This window comes from Ixodes scapularis, unplaced genomic scaffold, assembly GCF_016920785.2.
Source record: "Ixodes scapularis isolate PalLabHiFi unplaced genomic scaffold, ASM1692078v2 PGA_scaffold16__2_contigs__length_2301149, whole genome shotgun sequence".
Classification (NCBI taxonomy): Eukaryota; Metazoa; Arthropoda; class Arachnida; order Ixodida; family Ixodidae; genus Ixodes; species Ixodes scapularis.
Genome location: NW_024609842.1, coordinates 2,142,326 through 2,159,914, shown reverse-complemented (window position 1 = coordinate 2,159,914; position 17,589 = coordinate 2,142,326). Strand labels below are relative to the sequence as shown.

The following is a 17,589-nucleotide window of genomic DNA, read 5'->3' as shown; positions in this document are numbered from 1 at the left end:
GGACAGCGCCAAATCTTTGAGAAACATTTATTATCTACCTGAGAGTCTCCTGACCTTCAAAATGGAGCCTATTGATAGCTAATCTAGTGAAAATGCATATCCAACTGATGAGACATAAGCTTTGCATAAAATGACGCGATTTTGCACCAAATTCGGGAACTGAGTTTTTGTTGACGCACACAAAAAACCCACGAAACCCTAGCCATAAATAGCTTGGCTATAAAAATAACCGTTTAGCATTTCAGCTGCTACTATTATGAAGATCGCTTCGCAGTTATTTTACTCATAATATGTTGTTTTCAGATGAATACTACAGACATACGTAATAGTGTTTATGAAAATTCGGAACACAAGGCTTCCTTTACAATTACTGAAACAAATGTCGGAATTGAAATGGTATGTACAAATATTTTGAAGTATATATTCGTAAAGGAAAAATAAATACGATTATACAAATGTACAGGAGGTTATGCAATCTTTATTTATAAATCCTCTACTTGTTAACCACATAGATTTTCGCAAACATTTTATAAACCGGCCGTGCTTTTTTTAGTTTCGTAAAAATGAAGGTGTATTAAGGATATTGGAAGTTCACATCGCCACCGCGTCTGAAGAACATTATTTATGAGAACTTTACAATTAATATTTAGAATACTTTCTCTACAAATTTCTTCCTAACCAATTGAATTTTTAGTAAGGATGAAATGTTTGGTTAGCGATTCAAAAACAGTGTGCAACGGGCAATGCTTGCAATATTTAGAGATCTTTCACTTTTTTTTAGCAGGAAGGATACCTAAACTTTACACATGGAATTGAACCATTGCGAATACATGACAAATCCGGTCGAATCCCTCACAGAATATTTCCGCTCCCGACGCCTGAGGAGGCGATCCACTTGGAAAGTAAGTGACAGAATCAATCACTACATTAGATATTTGTTGAAAATTCGACCTTTAAAAGCTAGACTTCCCGAAGCAAAAATGATTAGAAATTTTGAACGTACGACCGAATTCCTTCCTTCAGCATTCGCTTCGCGTGCGGTGTCAATACTGGTACGCTCTGAATTAATTTACCTCCCGTTCTTTTCTATACCACATTCTGTTTAATGGGTGGCGAAATGAGCGAATTAATTGATTATCATTGGAAAATAAAAGGAGAAGTGCTTGAAAAGGCGACAGCCCCTCAGTATTTCCTTATTTTTTTTTACTTGCACCATTTCAACGGCTCCTGTATTAGTGATCTGAGTATGTAATCCGATGTTCAGAGTATTCAAAGTATCACAGTATGTATGATCTCAAATCGTACCAATAATTAGCACTTTCTGAGTTAACGGAAGAGGTCAGTGGTTTGGCGATCGGAAAAAAGTTGTTATATCCTTATACTCAGGTTAACACACCTTAAGTGCGTTCAAAGTTGCCGTTCTATTTTTCTAAATAGTTTAATTGCTAGCACTTAAAATTCCCGAAAAAATATGTTTCTCCAACTGATTTTTAGCACGCCGAATACACTGACAATTATAACGTCTCTTATATTTTTACTTAATAATACTTACCTTTGAGGTAACACATCAAAAATGCCACTTCGTCGTCTTTTCTTGCAAACAAAAAGAGTTATCTACTTCATTTCGGCATGGTTCGGTTTTGAGCAGTGGTATTTAGATAAACACATATGCGCTGGCATCGGATATTGTAACAATTTGAGAAAATTATCTTGAAGATATCTTAACTACTGAAATCCGCAAAAATGGGCCACCAAAAAAAGAAAAGAAACAAAAAACTAATTGACAGCAAAACACGAAGTTTTCCTCTGTAATTTTGCTGAAGAAGCATGCCTTTGAAAAGTTATAACCTTCGACTCCGATTACTTTTTACATTCAGTATCACTATGATGTTTACAGTTCCCGTTGAAGAACGTTCCCATGAAAGTCTACCACCAAGAAGTAAGCTTATTTTGTTTTTAAAACATTTAACATTTCTCAGCAGTCCTCTCAACCAATTCTACAAACTCCAAGGAGCAGGCTTCAATTCTAGTTACATGCGCGGCAGACATACTGGCCTTTTTATAACTATGATGCAATTTTCTCTACACAGTAGAAACCGTAATTTTTTGTTTAGGTTTTTGGTTTGAAATAATTCAGTAGGCGTCAGCACGCGCTGCGCGAGTAACTACAATTGGAGACCGCACTTTGATGATATAATGAATTTGAAAACTTTCAATTGGAGAGACTGTTTCACTATAACGAAAATAATCCCTGGAGAAGGGTAACAAGATTCTTTTCCAGCTCGCTTGCACATTTGCATTTAATTGCATTATAGTCACACTGTTTCACTATCTTGCACAGAAAACAAGATAAACTTTTCTGGCATCTTGCATATTTAAAAAAAAAAATGATTACACTGTTAATTCTAAACTAGCAGAGCACTGAGCACATGCCATGATTTTAAACTTTCTAGGTCACACTGCAGAGCCACCCACCGTGTGGCGACCTGAAATGTACGTCATGTTTGACAGTGTAATACACAAGTCCCTCAATGAAAGCAAATATATACAGGCTCGATACATCATAAGGCTAATGAACATCGTGCGTATGCTTTATATTTATTCATCTTTAAAAATAATATAATAATGGAAGTTTTCATTGACCAAACAAAAAGTGCTTATTGAGGCTTTCGTGCTCCGATTACTGACACCCGTTTGAATGCCTTATTTCTTCCACGAAGGTGAATGCAATCTTCAAGACGGTTCGCAAGCCCCGAATAAACCTCCAGCTTGTTGGAATATTCCGGTTTCAGGTGCGTATTCATTGTCCAAACCCCACACATTGGTATCTTTAAATTTGAAAGTCCTGTTATTGCCGCAAAGAGTGTAACATTATTGTAAACTCAACATTTTTAGAAGAAAACAAAATATTTTTGTCATATAAAGTGGACTTTTTTATTTGAAACCTTTTGGATCAGATCGCGCTTCGCCAAGTGGAAAACAATAACTATTTGTTTAACTATAAATTATTGGATGCCTATGGTTTAAATAAGATTCATTTGCGTTGTACCAGATTAATATATTTTACATTAATATTGCTATAAAATAGTGCATTTAATCACTAGCTGCAATTTTGAACATGACAGATTGAATAATAAGTTTATCCAAAAACTGGAAATAATGGGGAAGAAATAATTACTGTAAATTTAGAGTGTGGCTTAAGTGCCTTTTTTTTTAGTAAACTTTGACTTTGTAGTACAAAAAGTTGGTCAGACGACTGCTCTATGCTTGATTTTAGTGCGTTATGAGATATTTTGTTTTGTTTAGCGTTTCGTTGATTTAACAAGAAAACAATGAATATACAATGCATCGCATGATAGAAAAATGGTAAATCATAAAACTATTTTGGGATTGTTTTTGTGGAAATGTGTTTATTCGAATTATTGTAGTGAAACAGGTATGATTTAAATCACTACTGAAATCATGATAAAAATAACGATTTAAATCGTCCTGAATTTTATTCTCCACCATGCTTTTAACGCTCATGTTTTCTGGGTTGGAATAATTTTTGTATTGGTCAGCTTGATACAATGTATTGTTTTTGATATGATAGTGCTGCAGAGCAGGTTTACACAATTGTACCGGATGCAAATATAGGTTCAGTATAGTAATAATAATAATCAATCAATCAATCAATCAATGTTTTTATTCGTGCCCAGGAACAACCTTGCGGTCTTGGTACAGGTGCACTGTGTTAACATGTAAGGTAGAACAGGGCATAAAGCAATAGTACGGACAACACACACAACGGACAAGCCCTAGAAAAATACACTTAAAAATTATAAAAAGTAAACACAAAGTCACAACACACGACCACCACCAATTGCTAGAAAGAAAGAAAAAAAAATGCATTCAAAGTGGGGAATTTCGGCGTGAGCGCCGCAAGTTAGTGCATACAGTTCAAATTTAAGTGATGGCCTTTAACGTTTTTACAAACTGCAGCGTGTTGTTGTTAAATATGTCGAGTGTTTCAGAAAAAGAAGAATTATAAGTATGCCCAAGTCTGGACACAGGATCGTGGAGGTTGAGTTGACGCCTGTTGCAGAAGGACGCATTTTGCCTTGTTCTTTTTAGAGGAATTTTTAAGAGTACTCTTGACGTCAAAACCGTGCAATCAGTGACGGCGTGGACAAGTTTGTATAAAAATAGGATATCGGCAAGTTCTCTCCTACGAAGCAGGGTAGGTAGTGCCACGCTACGCTGAACAGGGACAGGGACATCAGTAGTGGTGGGCACAATGCGCGCTGAGCAACGATGTCTATAGATGGAAAGAAACTTGTTCTGAACCCGTTCTATTTTCGAGGAATTTGTGGCACAAATTCCGTTCCATACAACAGAAGCGTACTCAAGCTGTGGTCGACACAATGCACTGTAGAGTATAAGAAATGTGCAGGGGTTAATAAACTCTTTAGTGATGCGGCACGCACTCCCGAGCGTGCGTAGAGCTGCGTTCACAATGTGATCCACATGACTGGAGAAGTGTAAGGTGCTGTCAAACACCACGCCAAGATCTTTGATTCTGTTCATACGTTCCAAAAGGTCTGTCTGAATAACATATGGGAATACAATGTTATGTGTCTTACGAGTGTACGACACGACTTTCGTTTTAGAGCTATTTATCTTTAGGTCATTCTCCCGGCACCATTCTTCAAAAGCATCAACATCTCTCTGTAGAAAAACAGAGTCTCGGTCTTCTCGTACCTCCATAAACATCTTAATATCATCTGCGTACTGAAGAAATGAAGAGTGACGAATCACAGTCGAAACATCATTAACAAAAACTGAAAACAGAAGAGGTCCGAGAACGGAGCCCTTAGGCACACCCGTTGTCGCCTCATAAGTAGCAGAAAAATTATTATTCGAGCTAACAAAGCACTTCCGGTCACGCAAATAACTTTCGAGCAATGAAAGCAATGAGTTGTGTATATCTAGCTTTGACAGTTTAGCCAGTAACATCTCATGATTAACCATGTCAAACGCTTTACTCAAGTCAAAGTAAATCACATCAAGCTGGCCTCTGTTAGCGACGGCGTGAGCAGCGGTTGACATAAAACAGGCGAGATTAGTTGTGGTCGAGCGACCCGCCATAAATCCATGTTGGTTAGGAATAAGATAGCGCTTGAGAGTGAATGACAATATTTTGTGTAGTGACACTTCGAGGAGCTTCGAAAATGTGCAAAAAAGAGATATAGGTCTGTAGTTCGACACATTTGTTTTTGGACCGGACTTATGCACAGGTACAACAAGTGCCGTTTTCCACATGGCGCGAAAGACCTCATTCTTTATGCAGTTGTTAAAAATCTGTACTAGAACAGGAATAAATATGGCACTGTATGCCTTCAAGAGGACTGACGGAATACCATCATGGCCAGAAGACAATGATGGTTTCATTTTTTTTACACACTCATGCAGTAGCTCCTCGTCAAAGAGTGCAATACAGGATGCATTCCCAGAGACAGCTGGGAATGCATTATAATAATAATAATCATAATTCTTTATTTTCTGTGCCCACAAACAACTTTTCAGTCTCCACTGTGGTGCACAATATACTAAAATACAAATACCACAAAAACTAAAATACCCATTACAAATACCACACACACAAAAAAAATCTTATTCAAGGCGAAAGACATCCATTCACAAACAAGGAAGGTAAATTCTCGAAGACACGTGAGAATATCAAGGAGATGTTCCTTATTGAAGGCCAATTGAATCCGTGACAAAGGAGATACAGGCTACAAGCAAAATGGATAAAACGTTAATATATTCCGGCTGGCTCTTGATGAAACATGGAAGTTAATTGATCGTAGGGAATCCATTGACCTGACGTGACCATGAACAGCTTTATGAAGAAAAACAAAATCTCTGAACTGCCTCCTCACGGCAAGTTTATATAACGCAAACCAGTGAAGTAGCCTTTCATAATGATAAAAAGACCTCCTTCCAATCTAGCGGTTATACACAATTCTTATCAGCCGCTTTTGTACACTTTCGATTTCTGTTGCCTGACCAAGAGATAATGAATTCCAGATTACATAGCCAAATTCTAAACGTGATCTAACTAGTGACTTAAACAAATGCAACAAACAAGAGGGTGATAAGAACCGCCGACATAACCGAGAAATAATGCCTAACACTCTTAACGCAGCATTAACAGTTATAGACATGTTCTGTGAAAAAAAATGAACTGTCAATATGGACACCAAGATCCCTTACAAAAGATACCCAGGGTATCAAGGCGCCTTCAAAGTTGTAAGAAAAAGAAATCAGTTCAAGCTTTCTAGATAGTACAATATGTTTAGTTTTCTCGGAATTAAACGACAAGCGGTTTTTAAAGCATCAATTTGAAACATGTTCTATGTCAGCTTGAAGACGAGTGCAATCTAAACTGTCCTCACACTTAAAAGTAGTTTAACATCATCGGCAAAGAGAAGAATTTTTGCATCACGAACACAGGAAACAATATTATTTATAAAGAAAATAAACAAAAGCGGTCCCAGGATGGACCCCTGGGGCACCCCGGATTTAGAAACAAACTCGTCGGAGTAGCGTTCTTCAACACGAACAGAGTTTCGACGACCTTTTATATAACTAGAAAACCATGCGCACAGGTGTGGACTGAATCCATGCAGAGCGAGTTTTTGTAGAAGTAAATCATGACTGACACGGTCGAACGCTTTCGATATGTCGAAATAAATAGCATCTACCTGTCCCCTACTGGGCACAATTGGCGCTGAGAAATTTAAAAATGAGCACAAGTTAGATTCTACCGATCTTTCCTTTAAAAATCCGTGCTGAGCTTCAGTTATCATTGGACTCAGGTAAAAGTAAAGGCGCTTATAAACTACTTTTTCAAATACTTTTGCAAGTCCACATAACAGTGACACCGGCCGGTAATTGTTAACCAATGTAGAATCACCGGAATTAAAAATAGGCACAACTACGGAGAATTCCCAAAGTTCAGAGAAATAACATTGTGCAACAGATAAGTTGAAAATATGCATTAAAACTGGATCAAAAATAGGACAACAACCTTTTATAATAAAACTAGGTATGCCATCAACGCCGGTTGATTGTTTGGGTTTCAGTTCTTTTATAGCTTCTAAAATGTCTTCAATGCAAACAGTAAATACAGAGAGATAATCTGAACACTCAACGTCAACGGAACTAAAAGAGCTGCTCGTGGAAAAAGAAGAATAGCAGAAACTGATACACTCAGCAAAACGAGTTGCAATATTGGCCTGAGCACACAGATAACCATTATCGTCTCCGAGGCAAATATTTGACTTATTTTCACAAAAACAATGCTTTGTGAAGCGCCAAAGGTTTTTGGGATTTTTCTTTAGGTTATACTCGATGTCATTTAGGTACAGTTGGTTATCTTGTTCATGTAGTTTTTTGTCCAAACCGCGATAAGTGCTGAAGTTCTGATACCACACATCTAATCCTGTTTTTTTATACAAACGATGACAGTGCAGCTTCTTTCGTGAGGCGATTTTTAACTCTCTTGAAAACCAGCAAGGGTAATGGGAAGAGCGCATAAACCGTTTCGGTATAAAAATATTCATTGCATTCTTGACAATAGGTGTCAAGGTTTCTGTAGCTGAATCAGCTATGTGGTTATTTAAAGGGACCATGAAACAATTCTGAAATAGAATTTCATCCACAGGACGTCGTAAAAGGTGTGAAAAGAAACGCAAAAACACACAAATAGGGAGCCAAAAAAATTCTTTCCTATAGAACTTTTAAAAGAAAAATCGACTCTTTTGCGCCTTCTCTCATTTGAAAGCTCTCTGCCTTTTCACTGCTATGCATCCGCGGAACTGCCCCACCTCAGCCGAATCCACGTCGCCTATTGAGCAAGCGCCTACCTCACCGGCACCGCGATCATAAACAATAAATAGCCGGCAAATGTTTCCTAAAAGTTTTGTTAAATAATATTCAGATCCACATGTTGTAGCATAATTAGAGATGTGTGGCGAAAATTGCAAAATTTGATAATGCTGACAGCCAAGCGCCATCTATCGTGAGGTGAACGAAGCAGAGAGCCAGCTTCGGAGCTGTCTGCTGTCTTACTCACTTTTTACGATTAAATCACCATGGCCGACAGCTTCGCCTGGTCGCGACGACCAACGAACGTTTATTTTTTTACGTGTTCTTCTCGCGCGTCCCGACTTCCCCACTTCAAGCAGCAAGAAAAAACTACTTGAAACAGACCACGACGAACAAGAACGCTGGATCCACAAACACCCGAGAAAAGCCACGGCGGTCACGAATCCACCGACTGCGACCAAGCGAGCTGCGCAGAATATAGGCCTAGCAGGCACTCCGACTCGAGGCAGCGTTGCTTCGACGGTACTTGGCCACGACAGGCTGCCCACGACCGGCTGGCGTGCTGAATGGAATATGCCCGCGCGACCCTTATGGACCCTTCCCGTATTATAGTTTGATCGCTGACCTCAATTTTAGATTAAGAGGTGAGGTCAATCTCTTCCCCTTGTCATCTCCTTGTTTTCCGAGGCAGTGTTGACGAACACTGTCGTCGAAAAGGGACTCTCGTCGATTCTATCTTCTTGTTTTGTGTGATATAGAGCTCGAATGAACGCCGTATGGATTACCTTCGTAACACGGTATGTACATTTTGTTATTAGTATGCCATTTTTATTCTGACACAACTGCACGTCACTGTCGAGCTATAAAAGTCCGTGGGAGCTACGTGCAATGCCGGGCCAACTTTCCTTTGCCGAGTGCCACGTCAGTATCGAGTTCAAATCGTAAAAGATCGGTCCCGAAGCGCTCACCAACAGCGCGAATACAGCACTACCATCAAACGCGCGCGTCCGCTCAGAGTGTGAACAGGTATTTACGTGGCCCTTGCTGACACTGTCGTAGTTCAAACGTATTTTTTTTAACGTCGGCTCGCTTCTGCATCTCCAAGGCTGCGAAAAACGCCGCGGCGATTTGTTTCCAGCTACGTCGCTTTGCAAACGACTGACACGGGCCACCTTTTACCAACAATGACACTTGGGTTGACTTCTGGAGTCTTCACCGGAAGACTCGCCGCACTTCCCAACAGGCATTCCGGCGTATGAGACTAGTCCCATGCTGTCGCTGTAGCGCAACATATCTCATTGAATTTCGCTCAGCTGCGATGTGTCCATGGCTTTCGCGCCGATGAGAGGCGCCGATTGAGAAAATACGTCGGTGACATCAGCGCAGTAAAACCTACCGGCGCACCCCCAACTCGCCTCCGCTAACGCTCCCATTTTCCTACTGCCGAGATAACTTCCGGTTCCTGTCCCAGCGTACGTCACGACCGTCAAAATTACGCCGCAGCTTGTTTTGCGCTCAGTTGGAGAGAAAGAAAAAGTCGACATTTTGTTAATTTTTTGTGTGGAAGTTAATAAACCAAGGCGGAAACGAATGCCTATTCGGCATTCTGTGAACGTTGAAGGTTTAATGTAAAACTTATCTTGCAAAAGGAAAAAGGTCATTTCATGGTCCCTTTAAGACATCCGACCAGTCATACTGCTTCATAAATTTGCACAAGCCAAGATAATTCCCTCGAGAACAACAATACGCTGCAGAACTTTTATTAACAGGAAGCCCGCATGACGAGCAGAATTTTGTTTTGAAAGGCGAGTGATAAGCATCTACTGGCACTAACGGATTCGCAGTCGGAATCGTAGGATCAAATGTAGCATTTGATAAACATAAATCTAGCACGTTTCTATGACTATTCGCAAATGGGTTATACTAATGAAAAACAAATATGTGAACAAAAGTAACCAAGAGGCTTTCCTAGAAGTCACACTTGATGAACAAGAAGCAACACCGGTTGACCAATCAATTCCGGGAGAGTTAAAGTCACCGTATATCAGAACACGAAATTTAGAGAAGTCAACGTTTTTCTGAACGGTTTCAAAATGTTCTACAAATTCTACATCATCAAAAGAAGGAGGGAAATAATAGTTACCAACTAAAAAGTTAAGACCATCACTGGTGGGTATTTCTACCCAAACACACTCGGCATACGTTTCCAAATCCTTCCTCCGGCTGCACTGAACTGAAGACTTAACGACCACCAGTACTCCACCCCCGAATTTCATGCCCGTGTTAGCATAATCCCTGTCTCGTCGAAACACATCATAGGCTGGAGAAAAATAGCTGCTGTCGGAAATGCCGGCACATAGCCATGTCTCGGTTAAACATATGATGTCAAAAAAACTCAGTAAAATATTCGACATAAACTCACTGGACTTGGAATGCAAGCCCCGTGTGTTTTGATAATATGCCTCCCAAGGCGTAAGCATTCACAGCAGTTTCAGATTCTACCACATAAGTTCGCGAACTGCCCAGTTTCTTAAACAATTGATGGAAGATCGATCCCTCTGGCCAAAGTTCTGATTTGTTCAATATTTCGAAATCCGATTGATTACATGCGACGTGGAACGATGTATAGGAATGGTATATCGGTTTTAACTTAGTGACGCTAACATATTTACGTTCAAGAAAAGGGATTATCAGATCCTCAATATTCGACACAGATGTGTTCGTATGTAACCTGGACACAAAGAGCGCCTTCATGGGCGGTTGGCGAGGCACCGCGTCTAGCTTCCCAGACTTGGCTGTGCCGGTTGATGTCGGTGAACGTCGTTTCCGCAACACAGGAGTCGAAGACAAGGAACTTGAAAAGCAACAGTGGGAACATCGCCATCCGCCAAGCTATCGCTAGGCTCGAGCGTTGCACCCTCACCCGAAGATGGCCGTTGTACCACCGCCACGTTCAATTGAGGCCGTCTTGCCGCTGACTCAGATGAACGGACGGCCGCCGCAAAAGATGCGTGAGGTCTTGCAACCAGAGGCAGTCGCTCGAGCGCCCTTTTGTTCAGCAGGCCAATTTCCGAGCTTTAAAAGGTATTTTCTGACTTGAGGCTCTTCACCTCCAGCCGTCAGAACTTCCGATTTCGTAGATATGATGTGCAGCAAATGAACCAGGTCAGCCGTTTCCCAAGGAGCCGACCAATTAGCAGCGCTCTCCGAAGGCGCACTCAATCGTGACATATTCCCTTGGTCATGCCGGTCATCGTCGGTGTCCGGATGGTCGTTCGACGATGTTCGGCGAAACCTGGTACACTCGGTGCATTTATAGCCACTCAAACCGCTTTCCATTAGCACTTCGTATTCTGCTTGGCCTACGCCAAAACATTTGCAATGATATCGTCGATTGCATGGACCCGAACAAGCCAAAAAATGTTGCTTAGCGTAGAAGCGAACGGAGTACTCACCGCACACGTCCGTCGGCATCTCTGTCATTCGCCACGCGTGCTTTATATCAACGGTAAATTGGGATATATATAATACATAAATAATGAAAATAATAATAGTTAACATAGAAACTACCACAGGTTTAGAAATTTGTGTAAAATGACAACGGGCATGGCAGTAAAATAGATAAAAATGTCCGCAAGTGATTTACCCTTCCCACTTAGACAACTTTTTTCCTCAATTCGTGTGTTGGTCACGTGTCACAAAGTCACGGGACGTCATTTCTTCTTCTAAATTTAGCGGAGAAACTGAATTGGTGTTGAGGTCACGTGGCGTCAATTTTCCTGCTAAATCTAGGGTGACTACATTCCTGCCGGTGGAATGCGGGACACCCTGACCGGGGGGGGGGGGGGGGGGGAGGGGAGGGGAGGGGTTTAGTAAGAGGAGGACGGTATTTTCACGACTCAAGAAATAAGTATTAAGGGAAATTCATCAACTTGCACACCCCGAAATCCTGTGCTGTCCGAAAGCGTATTATTGTTTATTGTTTGTTTATTCTTATTTTCAGTGACCCACCAACAGCTTGACGCCTCCTTAGTGGTGCACTTATTCCTTCAGAAATACAACGCTAAACAGGATAAAAGCCAAACGTTAGGAAAGAACAATAGCCTCAACACACTGTCGAAATTTACGCTTTTCATCAAATATATCAAGGCTAGCATTCGCACAAACCTGTTCTAAATGGTTATAAGTCAATTGTAGGCGTGTTATGGGTGCAGCATGATAAAAGTCTATAGGATAAAACAAAGTATGAAGTCTACAAGACTGACGAGGAACGTGCAAATAGATGTGGCCGAGTAGCTCTGGGGAGTCAATTATACCATTTACAATCTTATACAAGTATGTCAGTTCACGAATTGTTCTCCTGTTGTGCAACGAGTCTAACTTCACGAGTTCACAAATCCTCTCATAACTATAGAAATAATTCGGTTGAAAATAACGATCAAACAAAACACGAACAAACCTACGTTGAACACTCTCAATTAAACCTGAATTTGTCACTCCATTACAGTTCCAAACAACTGAGGCATATTCAACACGACTACGCACCAGTGAAGAGAATAAACGTAAAATACAAAGTGGTTTAGAAAAATCGCGTGTCACTCCTGTAATGGCTCCCAGCACTCGAAAGGAAGCATTCGTAATTGTGGTCACGTGATGGTTGAAATTAATTGCAGGATCCATAAAAACGCCTAGATCACGAATGACCTCAACGCGAGTAATATTGGTGGAATCTAATACATAGGGAAAACTCAGAATTTCACGCTTCCTAGAAAAGGACATAACTTTCGTCTTTGACTCATTTAAGAGTAGGTCATTTGAAAAACACCACGCCGAAATAGAATCTATATCGCGCTGAAGACATTTACAATCGTCAACCGTTTTAACCACTGTAAACAACTTAATATCATCAGCAAATAACAAAAACCGCGTGTGTTTGATGCAGGAAGTTAGATCATTTACAAAAACCAAAAACAGCAGAGGACCGAGGTTACTGCCTTGAGGAACCCCAGAAGTAGATAAAAAAGGAGCAGATAATCGGCCGGATACTCGCACAAAGTTAAGCCGATGAGATAAGTAACTATCGAGGAGACGACAGTACTTAAGGGACAGACCGTAACTACAGAGTTTACTCAACAGTAATCGGTGATTAACTTTGTCAAAAGCTTTGCTCATATCAAAGTAGACTACATCCGCTTGTCCTCCGCTATGGACAGGTGGTACAATCTGATGTAGGAAGGAACACAGGTTTGTTTCTGTGGAGCGGCCTTTCATGAAACCATGTTGCTCAGGAATAATTTTCCGACAAAAATATGCGTAAAGGCGGGTGTGCAAAACAATTTCATAAACTTTAGAAAAACTACAAAGGAGGGAGACTGGCCTACAGTTGTTAACCATGGATCGATCTCCCGATTTATGTAATGGAACAACAACAGAGCGCTTCCAAGCGGTAGGAAATGTTTCAGATGCAAGTGATAAGTTAAAGATATGAACCAAAACTGGACAAAGGAGTGGAGCACAACCTTTTACTATGAAGCTGGGAATTCCATCTTTTCCCGTAGATAACTTTGGTTTCAATTTTTTAATTGCCTCCAAGACTTCAGATTCATTAATTGGAGCAACAGTCAAAAAATCCAGGCAGTTTATATTCGAGCTAGGCATTAGGCCATTATTTGTACTGAAAGAAGCACTAAAGTGGCGCGCAAAAAGATTAGCTACATCAACAGGGTCAGAGACGCAATCCTCATTATCTCGCAATGTGATCGTGGTAACATTCTCTTTGATGCTCTCTTTGACAAACTTCCACATACACTGTGGCTGTGTGCTCAATGATTGCTCGGCGATGTCAGCATGTTGTTGTTTATTTCGCTTAAACAATTGTTTCGCCTCTGCACGACATTGACTAAATCTCGTGTACCAAACGACATTGCCAGTTTTTTTGTACAGGCGATGATAGTGTAGCTTGCGCCTTAAGCAATGTCTTAGTTCCTTCGAGAACCATATGGGATAGTCACTTTTATGAGACACCCTCTTTGGTATAAAGAGTCGCATGCTTTCCTGGACAATAGTCGAAAGTGTGGAAGTTGATGATTCAACACACTGATCAGCTAGAACATTACTCCAGTCATAGTCCCGAAGATACTGATACAATGAATAGTAATCACCGTTGGAGTAGGAAAACCATGACTGTGAATGGAAAATTCGCTTGGCAAGTGGGAAGAAAAATGATACAATAAAAGGTTGATGATAGTTATCCACCCGAGATAGCGGAGCTTTGGCAAGACTGATATCAACAGCCGAAGTGACCAGGGCAAGGTCAAGTATGTTTCCACAACAGTTGCGTACAGTATTACGTTGTTCAAAACCATTGAAATGAACGAAGTCTAACAGACAAAGTAGCTTCAACCTTGTGTTCGTGTGACTGACTAAGAAGCTGCCTGACACCTGAAAATTGTACGCGGCAAATAAACTAAGATAAGTTTCACCCACACTGATATACTTTTGTTTATTTGTAATGGTATATATTTTATTAAAAGTATCTAAGTTGAAAACATAAAGATCGACTGCACCAGACACCAGTATGCATCAAAAGGAAATAAAAAACAGTAAATATTTTTCGGCTTATTGTCTTCTGTCGATACTTACTCTTATATTAACATGCTCCTACACAAAAATAAAACCTTATGTTGTTTTTTTGACCGTTGTGAGTTGCAGGTTTTTTGCCTTCTGTGGCCGTGTTCAAAAAAAAAAAGAAAAAAGCTTTCCACAACAACCCTTTCGCATGATACAGTATGATTTGAAATTACAATAGTTTGTTTTTCAGCTTTTGGCGAGCAATTTTCGCTTGCAACATTTTGCCATCAAGGGGAGAGGCACAACGGCGCATGTGCGTGAGTCTCTTGCAAGAACTACGGTTGCTTCCCGCAGTGCTTGGCAAGAAAATTATATAGCATCGATATTCACAGATTTATCAGCGACCTCCGCGGCTCCCCGTTCGGAAGCGCCATAATTTGCGCAGTGAAGTTTACAGCAGTGTGAAATGCGGGACATTTTGAAGATTTTGGAATTTCTTGCGGGACGCGGGACACGAGCCCTCAATGCGGGACAGTCCCGCGAGTCGCGGGACGGGTGGTCATCCTAGCTAAATCTAGAAGGCAAATTGAAATTTCGTTTAGGTAACGTGACCAAGTCACATGACATCACTTTTTCCGCTATATTTGGCGGAGAGACAATATGTTTTATAGGTCACGTGACATAAAGTCATGTGACGTAATTTCCCCGCTAAATTCAGTGGGGAAATAGCAGAGGTCAAGCAAAAGTCGGAACTCGGAATTCAGTTGTTCTGTTTTCTGAGTTGCATCGTGGGCGCGGCAGCAGTATTGTAGGCGTTACCGAAAAAAAAATAACGAAATACGTTAATCATCACAGCAGATGATATCAAGGCCATACCAATTATAGCTGTCGCGCATCTTTTGTGTTCTCCTCTACAGCATATATGTAACACTGCATTAGCAACTAATACTTTTCCAAATGGCATGAAAATTCCAAGAGTTTCTGTTTTGCACAAAGCCCAGGTTCTTTTGAGAACATTAATAACTATAGGCTGTGGGCATGGAAGCTCTGCATGGAGTGGAAGAGTGGGCATGGAAGCTCTGCAGCCATGAAGTTGCTCATGTTTTTCGTCCTCCCGCAGTTCCTGAGCGTGCCGGCGCGTGGGTCCCCAACTAACTGGAGTCACGATGACGGCGCGGTTTTCTTCCGGCATCCGGACGGCAATCTTCAACCTGCCAATCACTCGTCGACAGCACCGTCCTGTCCTGGTATCAAGTTCATCGAGAACCTCGTTCACACCACGTCATCAGCAGGGACATCGACAGCGGCAGCTATAAAGGAGCTCCCCTTGCGACAGCGCGCCAGTGGGCATGGAAGCTCTGCAGCCATGAAGTTGCTCATGTTTTTCGTCCTCCCGCAGGTTAGTAAACAAAAACCTTGCCATTGTTTTAAATCAGACAATGTTTGTCTTGTTATGCTTCCATGCCCTGAAGCTTGTATTGAGTCTTTTAGAGTTCTGCTGCTGTTGTTGTCTGGTGATGTTGAGCGGAACCCAGGTCCCATGTCAAAACCCCAAGAAGAACAATTACTTAGCTTACAAGAAACAGTCGATAAACTTAAAAACAGTCATGCTATACTTCAACAAGAAGTAAACCTTCTAAAAGAAAAACAAAAACAAAGTGAACAGACAGTTTCAACACTTGAAGAGCGACTTAACAAACTCGCGAGTGAACTCGACGCACTAAAGCAGAAGGATACTAGTAGCGCCGCGACCACTGAACCCCAGCTTACTGCTGCCTTAAACGAACTATCTCAGCTAAAAACACGTTGCGATGATGCAGAGGGCAGATCCCGTCGCTGTAATCTTTTATTTTTTGGCATCACCGACGCAGACAAGGAAACGTGGGCTCAGTCAGAGTGCTTGGTCACTAGCTTGTGCTCCGAGAAACTAAACGTGCAAGTTGAATCATCTAGGATTGAAAGGGCGCATCGCCTAGGAGCATTCGACCCTCAGAAATGTCGCCCAATAATAGTAAAGTTTTCTTCGTTTAAAGATAAAGATAGCGTTCTTTCATCAGCCCACAAGCTTAAAGGAACTCGCGTAGCCATCAGCGAAGACTTCCCAATTTCTGTCCGGCTCGCACGCCGTCACCTTCTTGATTTTGCAAGGCCAAAAGGCACCCCCTACAGACTGCGTCATGATAAACTTTTTATAAATGATAAGTGCTATGTATTCGATGTCGCTCTTGGCGCCGTTAAAGAAAAAGATACATAGCCACGCCAGCGCTTCTTCTCGTCGCCCTCTAGAAGTCGACCGGCAAAGCACCATGTTATCACTAACAAATCTTCAAGTCATTCTATCCTATTTACTAACATTAGAAGCCTAATACCAAAGAGAGACGAAATAATTTCAGTAATCGAAGCGTGTAATGCCGCTTTTGTTGTACTTACAGAGACGTGGCTAAGCCCTGATATATCTGACGTTGAGCTATTTCCCTCGCAACTAAACTTTCGAGTGTATAGGTCTGATAGAAAAACTAGAAAAGGAGGGGGCGTACTTTTGGCCATAAAAGACCATATACCATCACGGCTAATACCGCTTACCACTGACCTAGAAGTTGTTTGGGTGTATCTTTGCACAACGCCTTCCGTAATAATGGGTGTGTGTTACAGGCCGCCGGATAATAAAAGAGATTTTGTTATTGAGCTGTATAAATGCCTTTCTGAACTCGCATGTAAATATCCTAACGCTTTAGTTACCCTTTTTGGTGATTTCAATTACTCAAATATTGACTGGTCTACTATTTGTTCTAGCTGTGCATTTTCTCAAGAGTTTATTGACCTTTGTTTAGATTTTAACCTATCTAATGTTATCACTCAACCCACTAGAATTACCAATCGCTGCAGCAACGTACTCGACCTATGTTTAAGCAATGACCTTTCTCTCTTCAGCAACGTCACATACTTACCCAGCATTAGCGACCACCTCGTCATTGAGCTAACATTCTCCATCACTACTCCTAAGAAATCACGTTATTGCAAATTCATTCACGATTATGCGAGAGCCGACTACGCATCTATCAACACCAACCTCGAAGAATTTTATCACATATTCTCAGTAAACTTCGCAGAAAGGACGGTCAATGAAAACTGGATTCTTTTCAAAGA

The 17,589-nt window shown here is 41.1% G+C and overlaps 1 protein-coding gene and 1 pseudogene across 1 annotated transcript; both read left to right on the top strand.

Moving 5' to 3' along the window:
* LOC115321072 overlaps positions 1-17,589 on the top strand; it is a 56,564-nt pseudogene that overhangs the window by 4,053 nt on the left and 34,922 nt on the right.
* Positions 15,530-16,696, top strand: LOC115321066. The gene has a single exon (XM_040213659.1). It carries the CDS (start codon positions 15,530-15,532, stop codon positions 16,694-16,696), a length of 1,167 nt encoding a protein of 388 aa, XP_040069593.1.